The 24684-nt window shown below is 38.5% G+C and overlaps 1 protein-coding gene and 1 long non-coding RNA gene across 5 annotated transcripts in view; one reads left to right on the top strand and one right to left on the bottom strand.

Annotated features, from left to right (window-relative positions):
- The first annotated feature begins 1070 nt into the window (after positions 1-1070).
- On the top strand, positions 1071-24684 carry MYCT1 (MYC target 1). The gene is made up of 2 exons (XM_014888363.2): positions 1071-1335; positions 20350-24684. The coding sequence occupies exons 1-2, from the start codon at positions 1086-1088 to the stop codon at positions 20880-20882; spliced, it is 783 nt and encodes a 260-aa protein (XP_014743849.2). The 5' UTR covers positions 1071-1085; the 3' UTR covers positions 20883-24684.
- The window catches only part of LOC148224359 (uncharacterized), a 134322-nt gene continuing 116841 nt past the window's right edge, over positions 7204-24684 (bottom strand). Inside the window, exons 4-7 of one of the 4 annotated variants that reach the window (XR_015802459.1) lie at positions 18481-18559; positions 16364-16414; positions 14913-14974; positions 7204-9291 (exon numbers count right to left, since the gene is read on the bottom strand). This is a non-coding gene — a long non-coding RNA (uncharacterized LOC148224359). The remainder of the gene's footprint in view (positions 9292-14912; positions 14975-16363; positions 16415-18480; positions 18560-24684) is intronic. The other 3 variants (XR_015802460.1, XR_015802462.1, XR_015802461.1) reach the window with 3 other exon arrangements.

The raw sequence follows: 24684 nt of genomic DNA, 5'->3' as shown, positions 1-24684 counted from the left end.
CTTATGAAGCTGTATCTTGTTCACAGTCATCTGAAAATCAGATTTTTTTCATTTCAGTTCTTAACTCAGTATTTGGATATACCATTTTAAGCACGAGCTTTGAAAATTATCAGTTTCCATTAATTGTCAGGGTGTCTTTACTCAGCATTTTTTAAAATGTCTTTCATGAAAAACAAAACCAAACTGAATCACAACAGAAAAGTTTCAACCATAAAATTATGCCACATCCAAATATTAAGATTGGAATAGTCCTAAATTTAGGGGATTCTAGATATTAATTTTGAAAAATAAATATAGCTAATTCTGGGTTTGGGTTTGTTTGGAGGTTTTATGGTATAAGGACAAGAAAACCCTCATACACCTCCTCAGAGAACAGAGATTTCTATTCACAGAAGAACGTTTATGGACATCCATTATCTGAAACATGTTTAAGAAGAAAATAGCTAAAACTTGGTTCTGCAGAAATTATCACACAAATACAAAATCACATATTTTAGCCGTGTCCATTCATTCTCCATTAATTCTAGGTCTACGTCATTAAATGTCTTGGCTATTTGCTCTTGTAGCTATGTTTTTATTGCTCTATGTTATATCTAGCAGCAGCACCTACAATTCCATTGGTGAATTAACACTGCATTGCATTAAACGTGTCCAAGCAATTAGCTCAAAGCCTGTTTGTGTTCCAGGGAACTCATATTTCAGAATGGGGTGTGGAAAGGAAAAAATTTACAGTTACACTGTCAGGCCCAGCTAGTTCCTCAAACCAGCCAAGGAACAATGATGAATACATAACCATCCTCATACCCTAAATTATTATCCTAAAGAATTAGTGTCAATTAAAAACCTCTTGATTCATTTTTTTCTTATTGAAAATTCCTACCATATACAAGTGCTTTTGGAATTTGAAGGAATGTTTTCAACATAGAAAATCCTTAAAAAAAGAGAAAGGAATTTTCATCTCTCTAGCTCTGGCCTTTTGGAGTTCAAAAAGTTTCAGAGAAGGAGATGATTTGGTATTGTTCTGAGTCAATTTGCTCTGGCTGAGGAAATGACGAGAAGGAAACTACTTCCCTGTCTCGGGAACCATGTGGTGTTCCAAGATAAGGCAAGTACTTACTAATTCGAGTCCACAAGCAGGAAATGTGATACATCCATTTCCTTTCAGGCAAACAACACGGTTCTGTGGCAGCACAAAAGCTTTGCTTCTAGTGCAAAATCTCAAACCTTCAGAAAACTATTGCTCCTCTGTGGACGTACCGTTCTGTATTTGCTATTTGGATGTTATGGATAGGAACAGTACTTTTCCTCCAATCACATGGCCACCAAAATTTTGGGGTAAGGATATTGATTTTTTTTCCCAGAATAATTCTTATGTAACTGCAGATATTTGTTGTTGATTGCCTTAAAAATACCTCTCTATACTGTCAAGTCAATGTTGGATTCAAAGAGTAATTAATAGATTTTCTATTTCCTGCAGTGATAAGACTGTTTTCCAAATGTTTGTTTGACAAAGTTTTATCATGTTTTTAAATGAATGAAGACAGCAGAACTGCCAGGGCAAAATTGATTGTTTCAAAAAGTTCATTACTGCAGTCAGTTGAAAAGGGGTCTATTGACTTCAGTCAATAGTCAGATCAGATAGACATTCTCAACTGCTTAATGGATGTACCTACACAGCAGACATGATCTGTTTCATCTTTTGATGAAAATGGGATAGCAAAGGCTAAATGTGTTCCAACATTTGGACTAACTCTTGTTCCTCAAGAATGAAAAGTTATTTGTAATTTGTTGTGCTGCCTCATGGTGAGATTTTCCTTATTTTTCCTCAATATATATTTTGATTATTATCTATTATGGTTGTTTTCTTTCCCCCAGATCTGGGAATAGTTCATAAACTGAAATGTATAGTGTGAGGTGAAAGTATATGTTATACTGAAATTCATTCAGGGTAATTAGATTAATTGATATGATCTTAAAGGATGCCGTGCAATTGCTGTGGAAAATCTTTCCCTCCAAAAAGCTCTATTGCTTGCTATGTTTAATATTAACATTTATTAGCAATTAGCTTAACATTAATCATATATCTGGTTTTCTCTGTTATATTACTGCTATTGAGTAACAATCCCTCCAAGAATCTGAACACTATTTAAAACTACAAAATAATATGTATCAGCAAAATACTACTTCAGTTGCACAGAAGTGCCCCATGAAAAGAGTGGGAAAAAAAGATACAAGAGGATGGAAAGAAGTTACTTTTCTTTCTTGTCATAAGGAACAATAATCTGTTGAATGCCACCTAGGCTTCCTGGTGTGACACATATACTTCCTACTGAGACACCATGAGAGACTCACTTAATCTTTTGTCTTGGGCTGAAGAGTAGAGTACTGATATTCAGCAACTTTGGTAAATACTTACAGATTACGTGAAGAAAAATTACAATTATTACTGTTTCAGAGTCTTTTGTCTGGAGGTTGTCTGCTGGGCTCTGAAGAGCAACAATCATTTTTTTACACTGAAGATGGATGTAATTCTAAAATGGCTCTTTCAGAATAAAAACTTGCTCCACTTGACAACACAGAGCAGGACACACCTTAGCAGACATTGCTGAAAGGGTCAGCACCTTCTTTCATGCTCATTGCTCACCTGGCTTGTCTGACACTGTACCCAGCCCTGATCACATCCCATTTGCTTGGGCTCTGATAGCAGATTAACCTCAGAAACTGGATTTTTGTGAGGAGCTTGCATAGTCCTTGAAAGGGAAGATGTCTCTCAGATTTTTTTTTTACTTTTCTGATAGATTTTACAGGAATGAATATAATTTTCTCTTCGTTTCCTGTAGGTATATCATGTATGGTAGACTAGGAAGGGTCACTGTATAGTATATGTTAGAAGATGATGACTGACATAGGCTCACTGTGTGCAAATATCCCTTAAAATGATAGAAGTGTGTTTCCTGACATCCTGGAGATACAGGACTTGAGGTAAAAATAAACCTACACATAAAAAATATAAATAAAATTTAGTTCTTTATTAAATAAGAATGCAGTACTTGGAACTGATTTTTTAGGACACGGCTTACAGGATGTTTTCTAAGCCACCCACTATGTAGTACTGTGAATGTTACTACATTACCATGATACATTCCTTCTCCCTGTATGTGTGACTTCTCAGCATCTTCCATGGACTCAGCCAAAGTGTAAACTTCAACATATGTGCAAAGGTTTGCTGAGAGGGACCAATTTTGTGAGAAAAAATCAGTGCTGCAAAAATAGTCAAAGCGACTGTTCATAATGATATATAATCTCTTACAGTTTTATAAACCATCTATTGTCTAACAACTGGTTCCCTATGCTGAAAAATATACAGGCATCCTGTTTTCTATAGTTGTCCAGTTTCCAGTGATAACTTCACACAATAGCTTCTTAAAAGTGACTCTAAGAATTTTAGAACAATGAAAAAACTAAGCTGTCCTCTGCTTGCTTATGTGGCACATAAAAAATATAAATACCCATATAAATCTTTTTATAATTGCTCCAGACCAGTGAAAGTTGCCTTAAGCAAGCTGTATAGAGAAAAACAAGATATAAACACCTCAATTTAAGTCATTCTGTGTGTGAGTTATCTAAGTAGTCAAAACCTTTCTCTTATGCAAAGATCTTAAAAATTATAATATTTTAAAAAATCAGAACATAGAGAAAAACAAGATATAAACACCTCAATTTAAGTCATTCTGTGTGTGAGTTATCTAAGTAGTCAAAACCTTTCTCTTATGCAAAGATCTTAAAAATTATAATATTTTAAAAAATCAGAACATATATTTTTGCAAGCTCTGCTTACAATCAGTGACAGACTGGAGAGTCACTAACTGTAATGCTTAGCTGTAGACCTTGCGGGAGTTCTTTGAATTCAGATGCCACCATCACCAATCTGCAGTATTTTTGGAATGCTAAATTATGCAGTGAAGGAAAACAAAGGAAGAAAAAAGTTGTTTTGCTGGCCTAAAATCAATTCTGCTAGGAAAATAAAAATATTAAACTCTTCTTCTGTTTTCAATTAATGAGTTTATGATAGAACTCTTGGCCTTGTCAGCAAATGTTCTCTGTGTAATGTGTCATAAGCAAAAAATTTAGATCCTGACTGTTGCTTGGCTAGAGCTTTTTCCTACTACAGATGTTTAGCAAAGTCTTTGTAGATAGCCATGTCTGTTTGAGATAAGTTGTCTGAGCTACTGCCAGGATGCAGGAGCTCATTTCTACCAGGTGCCAGCTTCTGTGAAGCTATGTTAACTGCTGCCCACCCTTCTTTGCACTGGGAATCCATAGTATGATACTTTGGGAGAGGTAAGAAGAGAAGCACTTAAAGCCAGTCCCTGCTGAAATTCAGCACTGCTGATATCACATTGTAACTGTAGACAGAGAGTCTGGATTATATTTTTTATTACTAGTTTCAAAAAGAGGCTTAATAATAGCTGAGTGAGAAATTCAAGGTTTGATACCCATTCATCAACTAATAATCTCACTTTTTTACTGTTTTAATATAGTCTTTATTGAGTTCATTTTGATTTATAACAGTGGGAGCAAAGATGTTTCCACTTAAACCAGGAGTGCATTTCTTGTAATTCCTAAAAGCATTTTCAGTTGCACACAAATAAATACAATAAATGTCTTCAAGACAATTCTATTTCTTCAGCATAGAGAGCAATATAATTTGAGATCAGGAAATTTGATTTAAATAGTACATTTGATCGATGCCACAGCACTAGAGAGAAAAAGTGTAAGCAGATTTTAATCAACATTAACTTAGATCCCTAGACTACCCTTCAGTCTAGTTTACTCAAGTGTCTATTTAAAAATGCAACCTTAAAATTTAATATCTTAAAAACATTAAGGACAATTTTTCTTTTCTTGAACCAGAATCCAGAGTGTTATTTGTTGGGTATGTGGAAATAATGCCATATATCAGCTGGCTTCCAACATTTTGAGGTTGCAAACTGCTTGGCACATACTATAGGCATTACTGCCTGGCTTCATAAGCTACAAATGCACCCATGTTTTTAAATATATTAAATTCTGCCTAGTCTCTCCCTCAACCCACCAGTCTTCTCTTCATTAAAATGTGTTTGTTTTAAAGAAGTCAGACTGTGTGCTTTGTTGAAAAAGATACCATTAGGGATGAGTGGGTTCTAATGCCTGATGCTGTGTTTATTGTGTCACTGGTGTAGCAACAATGTTTAATGTGTTTAAGGGCTGTGCACCTTTCTCTTTATGCACTGGAGTAAAACCTGAGAAGGGCAGCACTGACACGATCAGGAACACAGCTGCTGGGCACTGCAAAGTCCAGCTCAGCCAGCCATGGGACATGGCTCCTCTTCTGGGATCCTTCATGAGTGGCACCCATGGCAGAGTAGAAGCACAAGAGATTCAGCCCTATTCCTCGCAAGTAGGAAAAGAATAATTTGTGGTGGCCTGTGTGTTGAACCAGGTTAATCCTCTTGGTTTACACTCGGATGCCTGTGTCAGCAATTTCCAGCATATCCACTGGGTGGTCCCCCCTCATTCCCTTTGCTCCTGTTCATATATTTTATACACTTTCCATTCACACTTCAGCAGCAACAAAAAGGCTCTGGGACCTGCCTAGCTGTCCTGCTGGAGATGTGGACACAGAAAGAATGCAGTTTGGAGCCAGCTGTGGAGCACTTGACAGCAGATGTGGCAGTGGTATCTTCTTACAGGCCACTGCTGTTCCTAGTCTGATGACTGAAAAAGCCCAACATCTTTGAACCAGAATGACCCAGAGAGCCTTTATCCTGATGGACCTGGCATTGCTAACAGGGTGGAGGATTTCAATAAGCTGAGCATGCAACTCCTTTCCTGGCAGAAAGGAGGAAGTAAAGTTGTGACACAGAAACACTTACAGATGATTTACACCACTGAAGATTTTTTCTTAGTTGAGAAAACCTTCAGGGTTGAAATGGAAAAAAGAAGGAGGAAAACACAACAAAATTAGAGCTTTGGATATAGATATATAGATGTAAATATAGGTGATATAGATATAGATATAGATATAGATATAGATATAGATATAGATATAGATATAGATATAGATATATACACAAGGTATAGTGAAGAAAGAAGTAGAGAATGCACCTGTGTGTCAGTCATGTGTGGACAGACCATGTCCTTGGGGCTGCAGATTTCCAATTCTGTCAAATAACACACCTGCAAGCATACCTGGCTTAGTGGATGTGTATCTGTATTGAGTAGAGGCAATGCTGACATAAAGCCTTCTCATATTCCTCCTGCAAGAAGTTTTTATCAACTTCAAATGTGTTCAGACTCCTGAGGTAGGGTTTTTAACATGGAGTAAAATACCTTTATTCTTCCCAATTTCACTGAGAAATTGAATTGTCTTATTTTCCTATGTGCAACAACTTGAACTTAGAACAAGATGGATTCCCTTAAAGATGATTTTGGAAATAGACACACTGGAAGACAGATTTTTGGTTGGGTTTCTGGTAGAGAAGATAGATGGTATCAGCATGTTTCAGGCCCCGATTTGAAAATAAGAGATAATTTCCCTGTGCTTCTTCATAAGAATGTTCTCAAGAGAAAGATGATGAGGTAAAAATACGACACATAATCAGATAGAAAGACGTCTCTGGCTTTGCAAAGGTTTCCTGTAAACACACTGATTATTTCAAGTAGATTTATTTGAGAAGCAGAGGTACAACACAGATACAGAATATGATGCATTTAAACAACACTATAAAATATAGTGAGATCTTTATTTTAATGTTCAATCCTTGAAATGTTTCCCTTCTTATTACCAGCTTTAAATCTAGACTACCTACATGATCTCCTTCCTGCTCCTCAGTGAAATGCTACGTGATGCCACAAATTTAATAGTGAAGCCATATTTCCAGATTACTTCACCAAAAATTTATCTTGAATGAGTAACCTTGTTCATATGGAAGAAGAAAAATTGCAATGTCCCTGCACAGTGAATTTTCAGAAATCAGGACTATGAAAATCCCATACATCTCAGCAGAGTTTTTAGGACAGGGGCCAGTTTTGCTTTTGTTAACAAATGCCACACACTGGGACAACAGACAGATGCTGAGAACACAGGCAAAATTAAAAAATGTCAACATCAGTAAAACTCAGCTTCACCTTTATAAGAACTGAGACAGACTTTTTTTCCCCCTCTTGGAGAGGGCAGTTGGACTGTGCATCCTCACAGGCCCAGCAGCATCAGTGTAACTTTTGCTGCATGGCTTCCAGAGCTACAGGTATTTTGGTTGCTTTCTTTTCTACTTTAGGTGAGATACTGATCTGCATGACAATCGTGATAGAGATATAGCAAATATCACATAACTAAATCACTTCTCAAGTGATCAAGTAGTCTGAAGCTGATTTAAGTATGCCATATAATTGGAACAAAAAACATGACACCCAGAAGACTTCTAGGGCAAGTGAGTCCCACACACACCACCTTTCCTCTGTTTGAACCTGTTAAGATCTTTACAAGGAAGACTTTATTGTCCTATCCATCAGGTCAAGATCACCAAAAAATCTTCCTCTTTCCACTTCCCCTGAGCTGACTTGGGATGTGTCACAAGGCAGCAGAGAAGAAGCCTGGGCCAGTGACTCAAAGAGGACACAGCTGTCATATAAATAGTGGTAATACTGAGAGCAATGGCAACAAGGGTGTGGGTTTAACTGAAGATAAAAGCATGTGATGGTGAGGCATTAGCAATGGCAGCAACTGCATTTGAACATCAGCTCTGCTGTGCCAGCAGGACAGAACTGAATATTATTCTTTTGTAACACTCAAGGCTCCTTGTCTGAAGTCTTCCAGAAATATTCTTGTATCAAAAAAGAAATAAATCCATTATCTGTTATGTAATTATAAAGGAAGGCATTGATCATCTTCCCCTTCTTAGATTCAAGATATCCCATGTTTCTGTTCCTCCTCAGCTGTCTTTGGGTAGAGCTGATCTGTATGCAGCTTTTCAGTTGGATTTCTAATGCACATGGCAGTACTGTTTGTTAGAGTGACTGTGTCCTTTTGCTTCATAAATCATATACTGTCTTCTGAAGGGGAAGAATTATCAAACTAGCCCAAATTTAATATCATTATGCTTATTTTTCTATCAGGTAAAAGATTTGATGAACACATGAAAGTTTTCACTTGCATTACCGAAGTGAAGGGTACCATAACAATAGTCAGATATCGAGAAAGTCTGACTGAGAGAGACTTAGATTGGAAAAGTTAATATGTAATTCCAAGACCTTATGTGCAAGCCTGTCAGAGAGATAAAAGTAGATAATAATGAGGAACTTATTTTTTTCTTTGCCCTTATTCTGGCAAGCCAAAAGAGAAGAGCATTATTACTGTAGTTGGATGAAAGCAACAAACTATGTCACAAAGAGAAGAGACCAGTCTTATTTTTGCATTCTGTCAATTTGGAGCACGATTTCTTCCTTGTATATAAGTTATTCTTTTAAAGTGAATCTGTCATCCTCAGGCTGTGTTTTGTGGCATCCTAATTACTGCTTTTCTGCTATACCCATCCTGCTATACAGCCATTGATTTATTGAATGCTTCGCCATCTTTAGCAGGAAGGACGAAAATCTGAGGCAACACAAAGAAAAGGAAAAGTTTTTTCAGAGTATTATTTAAATAACAATCAAGCACACAGCATACATACATTTTAACAATTACACCTACATTATTGACTAATTATATGGTGCTGCTTGTTGCTACATGAGCTGCCAGAAGCACCATTCTTTATCCACCAAAATCAGAAATCTGGTCCGTAGGAAACAAAGTATATTTCTTCTTTCAAGCACTATACCAGGGAACGTTTTGGCATGTGAAAGTGTCACATAACCAAAGCAGCTTAGGGCTCTGTGTTCTCCCTAGGACGAATGCCCTGAGGCTGCATGGTCACCTGCTAGAGCCTAACAGTGTTCATGCTCACATGAGCTGGTCTCAGCACACTGCTGCTGCCATAGTTCTGCTTCAGTTCTTCTTGCAAAATTTACTTTACCATTGTAATTTATTTTAAACAGGAGTTAAATGACTTTATAATATTTGTTAAATATTTGTGAGCCAAATGAGTGGCTGTGTGTGGTACCACCTCCCTTATACAGAAGATTAATCTGAAGCATGGAGAGGGAATGAAATGTCCAAACTCAAAAAAAGGGAGCACAAGGAAAAATCAAGGCTCAAGACTGAATAATTTTTCTTAGTAAGATTATTTTCATTTCATAGCCATATCCTTTTGTCTGGAAAAAAAAAGAAAATAAAATTTAAAAATAATCAGAAAAGGCTATTAACATTTATCAACAATGCCATTTTCCCCTGCTTTTCAAGGTAGAAGCTTTACTTCTTATACAAAACTGTACTTATTCAGATTTTGAAACTTATTGTACTGAAGTTTGCACCAACCAAGCCAAAACTATTCTTCTAACATAATTTACTCCCTTCTACTTGAAGAGGCAGGAAAGACATTAATTTGATTTTCACATATTGAAAATGAGACAATTGTATTTTAAGATTTATCTGTTAAATCACCTCAACCAAAACTCCGTCAACAATACAAATATATACAGCATTGTTATGAAATAACATCTGGGAAAGGTTCAGCAAAATAAATGGGGGAGAAAAAAATAGTTATTTTGATATAATGTATAAACTTCTTTGGGCTCTGACAAATGCTTGCTGAAGGAAAGAGCCATGGCAGTTTCTGTTTCTCACAAGAGGCCTCTGCCTTGTTTCTCTGGCATCTTATTTGCAGAAGAAAATTAATTCCCTGTTTCAGACATTCACAATCCAGCATCCTAAAACACACTTATGACATGTTTGACCATTTGAATGACATCTATTCATTGTAAACCTTTTGCTTTTAGAAATTATGTTACCTGTTACCCAAGGTAATGGAAGATGAATCAACCCAACAAACGTATGGCTTCTGTGGGAGCTGCATAAGTTATGCAGGAAAAATATAAATAAAGAAGGAAGCCATTGATGGCTCTTAATTGAAAAGTTTAGGAATCTCTGTGCAAGCAGGACCTGGGCCAGCCTGGTGCAGATAGAGCCTCCCAGACACCACTGGCTCATGTGAGACAAGCACCAACATCTCACTTCATACTGAGTCTCCAGCCTGGATCATTTGTCCTGGGTCAAGAAGAGTTGACTAATACTCCTGATCAGTGATCCATTCGTTTATAAATTATGTCAGCATTTATTAACTTGTGGTTGCACTGATTTTTTTTATGACTGCTATTTAATTGGATCTCCTAGGCCATACTGATATAGATATTCATAGAAATATTTGGTGCAATCTTCCAAACAGATTGATGTTCACACAGAAAATACTGGGACAAAGAAAGATCAGTTTTTGAATCTCAGGTAGCTAACTGAAGAGTACAGTACTACTACATATAAACATACTTCTGTGTTCTCAAAATGCTCGTTATTACACCTATTTCCAGAGGAAGACATGCAACAGGAGATTTTTTTTTACTTTATTGAATGTAGGTCAGGTATTAATGTAGTGTAAAAAAAAATGCAGATCACTATTCCTGCTCCTTGAATATTTGTTTATTGGATACTTTAGAAAAGCAACACAAACAGCTCTTCTTTCCATTCTTCAACTTTGTACACTTTTTAAAATTTTCACCTGAAGAAGGTCCATGTTTCAGCAATCTCAAAAAATAATGAGATTGTAAATAGAGCAGTAAACAGTCTTTTCAATGATGTCTAATTTTGAACAATACAGAAGTTAGACTGTCAGCAGAACACACTGTGGCAGTATTTCAAAGGCAGTGTTATGAGTGAGAAGGGACTCTCTTGGAGAAGCCTCACAGTTTTGAGCCTCAGTACATTTCCTTCAGCTTCTGCCAAGACACTATGCTGCACACGTTTCATTAATTTTATCTATGTTAATCATAGAATCATAGAATGGTTTGGATTGGAAGGGAATTTAAAGATCATCTAGTTCCAACCTGTCTGCCTTAGAAAGGGATACCTTCCAATACCTTGCTAAATACATAATGTGCATTTAAAATGGGGAGTAAGAGTTATGGAAATGTAAAGGAGAGATTGCTCCTCCCCTGGGAAACAGGGAAAGAGATGAGAAGGCTGCAGAGGGAGAGGGAGAGAGATTGCACTGCCAAAAGCAAGGAACAGAAACAAGGTGTTGCCTCTCAGGTGATAGGAAGAGACTCTTGAGACTCAGAGGAACAAGTGCAGAGCTTTCAGCACTTACTGCAAGCACTGTGTTGGGAGCTGCTGTGTATAGGATGCACTGGGAAGGCTGAAATACCACCTTTCTTTTCTAGTATATCTAGTGTCTCAAGGCACTCAGAATGTGCTTCCTCACTCTGAATCTTTTAAAATATTCTTCTCTATATTCTTATAAGACTTGGGCTTCCAGTGTGCCTCCTGGCTTTTGTGGGTTCTTAAAGTAAGAACAAGCTCCACTTGAAGCTGTATCAGGTCAGGCACTCAGGCACTCACAACAGAATTACTGTGGTGGGACTGAGGATGTTTTCTATGTACTCCTAATCCCACATTCTTCCCAATAACCCCTTCAAATCGTCATTCTATGTTCTGCTTCTGGATGTCTTCTGTTTTCTTAAATGTAGGCTATGTGTTTCAGTATTTCATTCTTAATTTTAAGAGTTTTAGAACATTCTGATTAATTTTAAGGTCTGTTTATATATGAGATAACTTATTCTCAGGTGTAAATTATTTTTATCAATTAAGTAATAAGTATACTGTCATATTGCACTGTGTCAGACTGTGATTTAGTGTTTGATTTAGGTTTATGCAGAGGCCATATAGCTTAGCTCTGCTTTTATGAGGTAGGTAAGAATGTCTGGCCAGAGGATTGCTTGCTGCATATATGGAAATGATCAAATTCTATTACTGCTTTTACTGCTTTTATTATGCATTAGGAATCACAATGAAACCACTTGGTAACAAAAATGCCTGAGGGAATCTTTGCTTTGTTTTACACAGTTGTGCCAAAGGCATTAAATTAAACATACTGACATCTCTGTCTTAGATGTTTCCTTCTGATTTTTACAATTACTCTTTGTCATTCCAGTAAAAATCAACTGCCAGTAATATCAAGGGAACGTCCTTAACTCTGAGTTGGTTTGTGGGATATTGAGATGGCATATTCCACTCCTCTGGCTTTTTATGACAATGAATTATGGTATTAGTAATCAAAGCAAATCTGGTCCATGAAGATCGTTTTGGATATCACTGCAGATGTCAAGAAATATGAATTTAAGAATAGACTTAGCCTTATGCTCCTCCATGATTAAAGATATTTGCAACAAGGTACAAAACCGTGCAAGTTTTACATCTTTAAACTTCCGAACACTTTTGCTGTGCCTTGATGTACTTAATTTTCAAAGGGTCCTCAAAATGCTAGTCATAAGTGTTTATGGTGATGCAATTCAGAATTTTTCTGTCTTTTGAAGTACTGTGAATGTAGTCTGTAATCTTCGATGGGAATATTTCTCTATAGCTGTTCTGACTTCCCGTTTTACTAGGTGGTTTCTGTATAGCTTTGATTTCCAGCATCAGTTTCCAGCAGAGGGCAATCTTGTTCCTGGATAGGTTCCTCACTTGTGAACTTAACCCTAGGATGAACAACCAGCCCCTCTGCATTTCAAAAGCACGGAGTATCTTCTTATTACGTCAGCATGGACCTTGAGCTGTCATTTGTTCTACCTTCTTTTTTCTAGACAGGATTAACTACATTATAACTCTTGACTGATATTGCTTTTTAAAATCTTTACTGGACACACTACATGCCCGGATTATCTATTCTAGTTCTTACCTGTCCTCACAGATAGAAACAGATTTTTAATTTCCTCTGCCTTATTTTAAACCCAGCACTTCCTATTTTATCTGCTGTGGGCATAACCCTGTTATTAGGTGAAGTGGGAGAATTGCTCTCTGTTGCTGTAGAAAAGAATCTTGCAGTAGCACAGGCTGAATAAAACATCCCCTTTAGCATGTTTGTGTCTGAATGCAGAGCTCTGATATTTCTGGCAGCAATTCTATCTCACTTATTAGTTCTTATGTCCTGCACAGTTTGCTTTTCTTTCAGCTTATATTCCCCTACAGATTCTCTTTTCTGGACATCATAACTGCCTGAACCACCTTGTGCTGTAGCCTGTCACCCTGAGCCATCTTACAAGACTCATGTGTGAAATTTCTTGAAGTTTTGCCATGACTAAGATCACAGCTGGTTGATATTACGCAGCAACTGATTCATCCAGCCAACTGAATCATGGACTGCCTACAAATGATTAATGAGAGGCTGTTTTGCTAACACAATTAGTGGCAATTGGGAAGATAGTAATATCAACACTTGTCAGATATAAAGAAATTGCTTTTTTGAGCTCAGCATGACAACAGTAGCGCAGGAGTTGACTACTGATACTAGCCCCAGCTTTGAAATTATTTCTTGGAGCTGGCAGCATAAAATTTCAAGTATTGCTAATCACTTCAAGCCTTCTGTGGTGGGAAGAAGTGGTGGCTCTTTGAGTCCCAGGTATACTTTGTTTCCAAACTCGGTCTCTGGGATGCATGAGGATGAGTAGCTGTAGCCTGTCCAGATCGAGAGGTACCTTTGCAATTGTTGAGGAATCCATTCAGTGCAGGTAGCCCAGGGTGCAGCTGCAGGCCCAGGTTATGTTCTAGGGGGCAGGAGGCTGAGCCCAAGGCAAGACCCCATGACCTGCGGACCTCTTGCATAAAAAAGGGCCCAGGGACTTCCCTGGCCTTGCCAGGGTACCAGACACTTGGACTCTGGGAGACAGCAGGAGCCAAGTACCCCAGATTTTCCCACCCTCAGATTGTGAGGGGATAAAAGCCTAGAGGTTCCTTTGTTTTGGGTCCCTTCTTGGAGGCACCAGCTTGAGCTGTTTTGTTATTTAGTTATTGCACGATGATTAAATTATGTTTAGGATCTAGACATCTGAGATCCTGCTATGGGACGCCAGGGGTTGAGCTGGTAAGGAAACCTGGTCTGAATGTGAGGGTTGAGGGCTGTAGCTGTGAAAGGGCTTCTGTCCCAGCTCTGGTGGTGCGAGTGTGACTGCCAGAGTGGCTCATGGATGGTCTGACAGGGAGGTGTCCTTAACACTGTAGCTGTTAGGAAATTGTTGTGAGTTTGTTCTGATGGACCCTGGTTGCTCCAGTCTGGTTTTGCACAGAAGAGAAGAGACTGTGTTCTGATCATCTGCTAATGGCTTAGCTGAACCTCATTTGAAATCTGAGACACTGAGTCTCCTCAATAATAGTGTCCTGAGCCATTGTTAGTATCAGGTTAATAGATTTGTAATATGTAGAATGCAATTCATGCCTTAGTACACTAGCTGGTGCTCCATACTAAGCTGTGCAGTGGATATGTAAGGTATGAATTCCCATACTGGTTTGTATGCATTTCATACTCGCTTTTGTCCACAAGCTTTCATTTTGAGAAAAGATCATCTCGGTAAAAAAAGACTGAGCTGATTTTTTCATTTTTTAGATCAAACTCTCTACTAGTTATCAAGGCTTTTCAGCTTTAAGTGGAAGGCAAGCTGAAGTTGTTTGTGCAAATGAGTGTGCATGTAGGGAGAGGAATGCTTACCAACTTAAACAAGTTTTGAGTAACTGACATATGACATCCCATATAGGAGAGAGAACTAACAAAATTGTGAAAAAGAAGGAAATAAAATGGAAATAAAGTTAAAATTCTAAAATTGAGTTTTAAAGTGTAAAACAACTCTCTTCCACTATATGTCACAGTGGTATGCACTGATACTTCTTGTTGCTAATATCTGAAATACTATATTATATTATGAATAGCTGAAATCAATGATCTCGTGTGTTTTACCTCTGAGCTTGCTGGAGACTCCATGGAATAAAAGTTGCATGTCAGATGCACAATGTCTCATGCTAGTTTCAGGCAGGTGGAAAAAAAGAAAAATAGGAAAATTACTCTCAGATGTTTAAGCAAATTAAGAGAGTCTTATTATTACTCTTTGAATAAAACAAGAACAATGCCATAACAATAACAATAAAAAAATTTAACAGCTCTAAAGCATAAAGATTGCAATATTTGGAAGTCACCCACTAGAAACCAAATCAGGTGTGTAGGTATCATCTCAACCTCTGAGTGTTTACTGACTCCTTGTGCTTAGCAATAAAATGAGCAGAAGAAATACTTGGAAAGTTGAGTGGTTCTTTATTAGCTTTATTAGCTAATATTGGCAATGATGCAGTTCACATTAATCATGTGACCACAGATTGACTAAAACATGCTTTCCCTTTTCTTTTTCCCTTGCATTCAGTACTTTCTCCTGTCTTCCTCCACCTCACCCTGCCTCATGCTCTGAGATACTCTCATTGAGGGTGCTACTTACATGATTCTGAAAGGTACTACTATACCATCATGGCCAGCTGTAAAGTTTTTCAAACTATATATTTGTGAGCATGGGGGAAGGACGATTTCATGCTCACCTTAATTTTACACCTTGGGAACTTACCATAAGGGTATAGGAAATGTACAAGTCCCAAGGATTTCCTGAGGTCAAGGAACAAAGTTCTATTGCAGCTCATTGCAGCCAGAGCTGAGGGCAAGAGAGAGATTCCTTGGGAAAATGAATCCTCAGAACAAAAGTGTTTTGAATTCAAAGGGATGGCTTATGTGGTCCATAAAAATGAAAGAAAATGAAACTCATAGAAGTAAGAGGTTGTCCTAGTACGTTTGCAAGCATCCTGCAAGCCTACATGATAGAAACAGGATACTCTATCACAAAAAGCAAATCTGTGGTTATGAAGATTTTGGGTATTTCAGGGACAGATGCATCTAGGCAGGGATTGTGTTGCTATTTTTCAGTGAGGTATACGCCAAAGTGAGGAAGAAGAGAACATAAAACACTTCTGAGAAGACTTATCAACTGGTATGAGCCACCTTTGGTTGACTCTGCTTCAGATGTCCAGGCCAGACGGGAAAGAATTTTTCAGGGCCAAGTGCTAGGAAAAACATCAGCCAGTGTATCATCACATGTTACTAAGAACATATCTGAATTTCTCCAATGTGAATTCTGTGAAGCTATAAGCATTTGCCAGAGGTTTTCAATTTGATAGGTTATATGCTATCACTTCATATATACAGTTCCTGGAAAGTTATGAAATTCTTAAAGAAAGCTTCAAAGACCAAGAAAAAGTTTTGCACAGCAGATGCAATAATCATACCCTGTACAAACCTGTCACATCACACTTCTCTAACACTGCATGCAGAAACTAGAGAGGAGGGAACAGAGAGACTTCAAAAGAAATTACCTGATCTGGATAGATGTTGGGCTGACAAATGTGCTGACTTGATGTTCAGACCTGGGGGTAACATTTAGAAGTTATGGGTGTTACTATGGTACTGAAATGCCAAGCATTTTTGCTTGGTCATGCTGGAAATCCTGCAGATAGAAGGTAAAGTGGCTAAGATATCCAGTTGCTTTTTTACCTTAACCTTTCATTTCTTGCTTTGTATCTCAAAGTCTCTATTGCATTGTTGATAAAAACCTTTGTTCTTCATCTCATCTGGTGTTAGAGGTGAGAGTGGAGAATTGACTGAGGTGAGGTACCAAATCTTTTCCGTTATGGAATAATCAAATAAAGTAGGCAATGTGAGCAGCCTGAGAAACATACAGATCAAAACAGGACTGGGCCCTGGGTAGTTGTTGTTATTAGCAGCATCCCTAACTTATCCCCAGTTCTTTCTTTTTACTATTTTCCTTAAAAACAGAAGACAAAATGACAGGCACAGCTCTCAGGAAACCTTAAGATATTACAATGGTCCCTTGGGTGACACTTTGTGTCAGTGTCACTCTGACTCCCCGGAAGGCTACTTCTGCCCTGGCATTGCCCAGATTAAGGAAGAAAAAAACAATTTGGTGAAGGCCAGCTGTTCCACTCAAAATCCCAGGTGCAGCAAGTCCCATTCTGCCTTTGATCTTTTTCTCTGTTTGATAAAATTTTCTCCAATGTACCTCAGGGCTGTGGTTGCTGGACATTCTAAAGAGGAAATCAATGGGCATAGATTTACAATTCTACAATATAAGGTTTTAGAATGGAGTAACATTCTGTGAAATTTATCCTCTGCAGGGAGTAAGCAAAGAACAAGTTTGGCCCATTAGTGTGACCCACAGTTCCAAGTGAAGTCAGTGAGATTTTGGGAAGAGAAAAAATTAAACATCTGTAACCAATGGGTCTAGTGATATTTCAAAGAACAAGGGGGGTTAAATGTAGGTCCAAATGGAAAAGAGAGCATATGGAGTCCTGGCAACTGAAATAGTCAGTGTAAACCCAGCTAAGCTTCATCAGGGAATAATTTGACCCTTGATTTTTCCATCATATATGGAGACAGAGAAATAAAACAACTAAACAAGTTAAAGAAAATGACGCCATTATCCAAAAGGATAATTGTCTGTGCTGTACCTCCAGCACAGGGGAACAGAACGTGGGAAGGACTGAAGAGCTGCACTCAATACTTTTGTCAATTCCCTTATCTGCTTTTAACAGTGTGAAACTCTGCTTAGATTGTGCAGGTGGTGAAAATTATGGCTCGAGGGGTGCAGGGACAAATCCTCACCATGGTGCATGGCAACCCCAGAGCCAGGTACACTAGTGCTGCTTGCTGTGCTTCTGCTTACGCTCAAGGCTGCTGAGACCCTGTGGAGATCCCCTTTGCCAGCTGAGAGCCCAAAGAGTTGCAGGGATATCTGGTGGCAGCACAGAGCCCTGTGCCTGGGGGATTCCTTGGCAGCCTCAAATATAACCCAACTAGCATTTGAGCTGAAGTGCAGAAGAAATGAGCAAAAGAAAGGATTAATTCTGGCTCCACTTTCCCATAGCCACGCAGGGACAGCAGTAGTGCGTGGGAAGTGCTGTGTTCAGGACTCCCCCTGGGATTTATTCAACTGGAGGTCACCAAGTCCTGGCTCTCCTTTCCCACCTTTGGGAGTATGAGTAGGAACTTGCAGTAACAGAATGTATTAAATTTATTAAAATGGCGTAATGAGCTATTCCTGACCAAAAGGGGCACAGTAAGTCCTGCTGTGCCTCTAAAGATGTTTTATAAAGAGTAGAATCACACTGGGCTTGTGAGAAGAAGGCTAAAGTGATCTGATCTGAAGCCAAGAGTTGCAGTGCAGGATGCTGCCTGTGGGTTCTTGCCGAAAGCAGACCGAGCAGTCATCCTTTGTCTTTACTGTGCCCAGTCAAAAGTTCTTGAGTTGTAGAAATGAGAGCTTAAAGAAAATTTGTCTTTTAGAGTCAAGTCTGATCCGTCTCAGAATGAAAGGACACCAAAGTGTTCCTGAGAGAGAGCAGTCCCCTGCAACCATATCCAATGCATTATCCTTACCAATCTTTATTTGAAAAGGACAATGTTATAAGCCTACCTGAAAGCAGAGATTACAGGCCAGGAACAGTAGGATTGTGAGCCTTCCAAGTATGAATCACATCACCAGCAATTTTTCCCTGAAGGGAGAGAATTAAGAAGGTATGTAAGGAAAATAATAATGACTACTTCTGAAAGTGCAATTAACCAATAAACATTTACATTTCTTCTACTGGAAGCAAAGCTAAGATTTCTTTCCCCTTTCCTGAAGTCACCTGTCCTAAGTTTAAGGCTGACTTAAAAGAATCGGTTCCAGGGTGCCAGTACTGGGGTGCCTCTGTCTGCAAGTCAGTCTTCCTGGCCCTGCCTGGCACCTCTCCTCTGTCTTCATGGTGCGCTGGCAGCTCTCCATAGCCATCACTCAGGCTGCTCACTCTCCATGCATCTTCAGCACCTGCTTTGGCCAAGTCCTACAACTCAGATTCACTTTCATTATTCCGGGGTTTGGGAATGACTGTTTGTTAAGCACCATAAATTCAGGGGAAACTCTTTAGTGGCTGCTAGGAAATTCTGAGCCTAGTCTCAGCTTGCCTCTTCTGGCCTCTAATGTCTGCATCCCAGTCCTGGAGTTAATACCTTCTGTCTGGCACAGTGTTATTGGGTCTGCTGTCAGTATGCTCTAGGAGTTACTCACTTTTCTCTGTCTAATGAACACTCTTTCCTTTTTCACAAAAGTGCTTCACAAACATGATAGAACAGTACAGACAGAAGAAACATCTTTCAAGGTTCATGAAAAAAACCTTCTTTTTTTTTTTTGCTTATTCCATCTTTGCTCCACCAGTTGTCAACATAGTGTTCCTTCTTGTTTTAGATCCAAACCCTTCTTGAATTTTGAGAGGATCTATAAAGGTTTTGCATTCATTTCAGGCCTTATCCAGGATTACAAATATATCTCTGAACTTTTTACAACAGCAATAATTCTGGTGCTCAGTTGCAAACCAAATGACATTTTCTGAAGTAACTGTCCTCTTCTTAGAAATATACAAGGAAAAATCACATCTCTCCATCCTGTGAAACCATGTGGGAGAAAAAACAATCCTAGGCACGGGTTTTGTTTTTCTGTTTGTTTTTTTTTCAGATCTTGTAATGCTTGAAAACATTTCTAAAAGAGGAAGAAATTTACTTTTCTTAGTGGCAGATTAATCCATCTTTAAATTGGGCATTGGGGATAGAAAATATTCAAGAGACAAGTATTGTGAATGGTTATCTCTGACCATAATAATTTAGGATGTAGTCATCTACATTAATTGCTGTGAGGATTTAAACTATCTGTTACTCAGCAGTAAAAGGCTGGGAAGTGTTCTCATGTTGTTATAAATGCAGGGTTTACTCCACTAAAAACATGGCAGAAGGCACATCACTGTTTTAATAGATAAGTTTGCAAACATGTGCACACAGAATGTAAAGGTCTATAACCAGAAGGACAGGTCTGCATAAATCCATACCTCCTATTGCCCAGTGAAGGAAATACTTGGCAGTTTTATAACATTGGAGCTGGTGGGTGGCTGATTCTGGGAAAGGCTAAAGACTTTCCTTGCCTTGGTTCAGAAACTGATATTAAATAGAAGTTATTTTCTGGATGTTGTTGAGTTATGCAAATTCAGCAAGCAAAATAAACAAACCAAACCAAACCAAACCAAAAAAACTCAAAAAACAAACTACCACAAACAAAAAACCACACAAACAATACCCTACACCAAAATGTTGTATAGTAAGAGCACTCTCAACTGTTGAGTTTGTTTTGAAGTTCATGTGTTACAAAGACCTAAGGGCCGGTTCATCTTTTAAGGCATTTTAAATTAATTTTCTTGCAGGAATATCCTTCAGAGTTACTTCATTAACATTGAGATTAATTTTTGCTATATTTCAGAGCAGATAACAATAGCTTTCACAGTGTCCATGGTGATCGGACTGGTGATTGGAGGCATCATCTGGGCATTTTTCACCTGCTTGTCCCGTCGCAGAGCTAGTGCCCACATTTCCCAGGGGAGCCCCTCATCCTTCAGCCGTCGGTCCAGACCTTCCTCCCATGGCCACAATGCCGGCAGGACTGGATTTTACCGCAACAGCAGCTGCGAACGTCGGAGCAACCTGAGCCTGGCCAGCCTCACCTTCCAGCGGCAAGCCTCCTTGGAGCAGGCCAACTCTTTCCCCAGGAAGTCAAGCTTCCGTGCATCCACCTTCCACCCTTTTCTGCAGTGTCCTCCCCTGCCCGTGGAGACGAACAGTCAGCTGATCACTCTCACTCCCACGAACACCACCACAACCCTCGTGGGAAGCACCACCAACAGCTTGAGTCGACCTGAATTCCACTGGTCCAACAACAACCTCCGCATCTGCCACTCCACGCAAACGCCGCCTCCCGCCTATGAAACCATCATAAAAGCTTTCCCAGAGTCCTGAGCTTTGTCCTAGCTGCAAACACACAAGTGCTTCTTAGGAGGAACCGCAATTATCTCGACAATTTTCTGTGCATGATGAAGATCTCTGAGAAGTCTCCAGCTGCAGTTGCAGAGGGGACGTACTTTGCCAAGAGGCGCGTAGCAGTGATTTCATGGAGCCCAACATCCCACTGTCTGAGAGATCACTTGTCATTGCACTACTGGCTTCTATTTACTGCTCTGCTGTATGCTTGCATATTTATAGTGTTGTATCTTTAATTGCAGCCATTGTCTCTTTATTTTAGAGGGAAAAATGCTGCCACATAAAAACTAAATCATTTCTTGAAGAAACAGATAATACTAGAGATTCTGATATACACAGCATATCAATGCAAATTTCACTGTCCTTTTTTTTTTAAAGAAGTTTTGATTTTACATGTTTTTGTTATATTTTCAGAGAGCACCTCCCATTATCCACCTTCTTGCTATAACCCCAGAAGAGCTTCTGTCTGAGGAACCTTAAATCCAGACCTTGTAGAGGATGCAGTCCTGGCTGCTACAGACATCCTGTTGTTTTGATTGCAAAGATTCAATCTGAAAAGACTCCATATTAGGGATGCTTGCTTAAAATTCCCTACAGTGTGGGAAAAAAATGTGAAACATATATATAGCTTCATGCAGAAATAAGTTTTGAACAACATACTAAATGCATGATAACGATTATAAAGAATTTTCTGTCTGCAGCCAGCAGAACAGGTAGTCACATTTTAATACGCAGTGAGGCTGTATGGGCAGAACTCCTCATGTTTCATTTTTCTACTTCTGGTTATCCAGATAAGCAGTATGAATGACAACTATTTTTTAATTAAGTTTCCTGATTTCCTATGGGATTAGTCATTTCCTTATTTCAAATTGTTTTTCTCAAATTGTACCAACGTTTAATTCTTTCTTTTATTCACTGAAATCTTGTCTTTCACTAAAACAAGATTTCAGACATCTGTGGCTGAATACAGGGATTGTATAATGAATTGGGATATGAAGATAAAGACGAAGTATTTAGCTGAGGCTTACATATATTCTTGACTTTTATATGTGTATCATGCCAAGCTAACCCCTGGCTTAGTAGAGACTAATTGCTCTGATGTGACAAAATGTTCAGGATATGGAAATAGCAGAGACAAATGGGACCCGAATTAAGTCTTATTGTATCAGTTTCCTGTTAAATGTTTCATGGCCAAATTAAGGGCAAAGGATTTCCACAAGTGTAGAGAAGCTGTCCACACTCCATGCTTGCAAATATGCCTGTTGTTTCTAAAAGGTTTGGACAATACCAGCCTCAGAACTCCTGATTCTGTAGAGAGAACAAGTTCTTATCTCTCTTCTGGGAGGGACAAAGATTCAGCAGCTTCTGAGAATGGGCAAAATGCTTAACATCTCCCAGGTTTTCCAGGTTTTTGGAGAGTGGCAGCATGCATCCCTTTGCTGAGGCCAACATCCCTCGCGAGGCCCTGGCACCGATCTGTGATCCTCAGTATTCCAGCCCAATATCCACCCATTCGCAAATAATGCTACAAACATTGAGCTTACAAGCAACTCTTACTGTAAACAAGTATTTCTTATTGCACAGGCAAATTATTTCGCATATATTTACTGACTGTATTTCATTGTTTCATTTTTAGTGTGCAGAACATCTGGAGAGATGTATGTCATTGCTAGAAGAACAACCATTTACAGAGTTTACAGAGCATTTCACTGCAGACACTATGGGTTCTAGCACACTCAGAACTTGCTGATAAGACTGTAACACTACATTTGGCTGATCACAGGCTACAGACTTAAAATAGCAGTCTTCTGAAGAAAGAAAGCTGTGCTTCTTCATTCATTAATGATTTTTTTTTTTTCATTTAGAGTTTTTCTGAGTCTGGTGGATTTCATTGCATGCAAAAATATGTTCAAAGTTTCCTTCCTATAGAATAGGTGATGCAGCCTATTCTAACCTGCCTACAAAAAGAAGAATTCAAGCCTGCTGTCTTTGTTTAGTGGGTTTGATGGACTGTGGAAGAGGTAACTTACCCTACCAGCTGTGTACCCAGTGTGCACCCAGCTGGTCAAAACTGCTTGTTCTTTGAGAGTGAAATCATTTTAGATGAGTGAGTTTTTACTTCTGGATTGTAAGAGCACATTACATTACAACAGAACTTTCCACAGCACAATTATGACACAATTATTACTTGTATTACACGGTATTTAGTAAACAATGTAAAGACGAAAGCTTAAATGTACTGTATTTTTTTTTCCTCCTGACATCTGCACTGAATATCAAAACATTTCTTATGTGCCCTGGATTAGGGAGACTAAAACCACACGTTTGGTGCATAGCCAATATGACTGTCAGATGCCTAAAACTTGTTGTCACATTTGAAATAAATGTTTTGCAAGCATTCAGGAAGCTTCAGAATGTGGAATAAAGTTAGATGCTATAATCTCAAGCTCATGTTTTTTCTTAATGATGAATACGGTGACTTGCACAAAAGATCCTCTAAAGGGAAGAGTATTATCTTTAATTATGCAAGCTGATACAATTGAAATGTGAATGAGGACTCCCTCCTGTCTTTGATTCTGTGGGGAAACACCCAAAAACTGAAGATGTTATTTGAAGTCAGAGTCAGAATTTGTCCTATGAGAACAGCTTCAAAGGACTCTCACAAATAACAGTGCTTACAGGCATTAAATCCACTGGTTTCTAAGTACTTAGGCTTCAATTCACATTGTGTTTGAGCAAATGCTTGCTTTAAGTAAAAGGGCAATCACTATAAGGTTCATGCTTAAATGGACTCATGCACATTTTATTGCATTAGGACGAAAGCACACCACACAGGATCAACTTCCAAATTAACACTGGGATTCAGGAATCGTGTATTCGATATGTAAAAAGATTATATTTGCTTCATGAAATCATCTTTTATTTCAATTCAAAATATGAGAAATAAGAGCTGAATTAAAACAGCGTATTACTGTAGATTTCAGGATTTCAGAGCATTCACAAGCATGAATTGAACTTGACAATTATTTTGCATGAAATACAATTAAAATGGTGCTCCTAGAATCACATAGGGACTGATAGGCAGAACTTTGATCAACATCCAGGTATCCTGACACCCTGTTCTGAGTAAGCAGAACTACTTCTCCTCTTTATGGAGAGAAATACCAACCTGTTATTGTCCATGTCCACAAAGAGTCACTCCAGTTATGGGTTCATATAGAAGGTGAAACTTGACAGCTATTTATCAGAGAACATTTATATTCCATTTTATTTACAAAAGTAGCTCATGCTATATTCCTTGACCTTTCCCCACTGAACAGCTGCTGATCACCTCTTCAGACAGCTACTGATTACCATGCTGTACCACACCGAACATGCAGTACTTTTGCAAATCATATTTTTAAAGTTCACTTGTAATTTATCATGAAGTTTTGAATCATCTCAACATCCATTCTTAAGTATAAACTGAAAACTATTCTCACTGGAAATATCCTCTCAGAGGTGAAATGACACATGCCAGATTCCTGACCTATAAGCATTTGATAAAATTATGTGATGCCTATGATGCAGTACAGTTTCTGGAACAAAAAAAAAAAAGAAAGAAAATACTAATAGGAAATTTACTTCTGCCAAGTCCAGAGCAGACTAAAGAAAAAGGTATTTATAAAACTTCAAAATACTGAGAACAATATTTTAGAAACTTAACTTTAAAAGTCTTAAAACTCAAGGAAAATACCTGTATCTTCATTTGGGTCTCTTAATAAAAGTGAGTTTTTAAAGG

This window comes from Sturnus vulgaris, chromosome 3 (genome assembly GCF_052056855.1).
Source record: "Sturnus vulgaris isolate bStuVul1 chromosome 3, bStuVul1.hap1, whole genome shotgun sequence".
Taxonomy (NCBI): Eukaryota; Metazoa; Chordata; class Aves; order Passeriformes; family Sturnidae; genus Sturnus; species Sturnus vulgaris.
This window is presented reverse-complemented; position numbering and strand designations above follow the sequence as displayed.

Bases quoted from the DNA above. Each gene is read 5' to 3' on its own strand.
- MYCT1 (XM_014888363.2), top strand. From the start codon at position 1,086: ATGTGGTGTTCCAAGATAAGGCAAGTACTTACTAATTCGAGTCCACAA. The intron at 1,336-20,349 runs GTAAGGATATTG...GCTATATTTCAG, and splicing joins ATGGCCACCAAAATTTTGGG to AGCAGATAACAATAGCTTTC.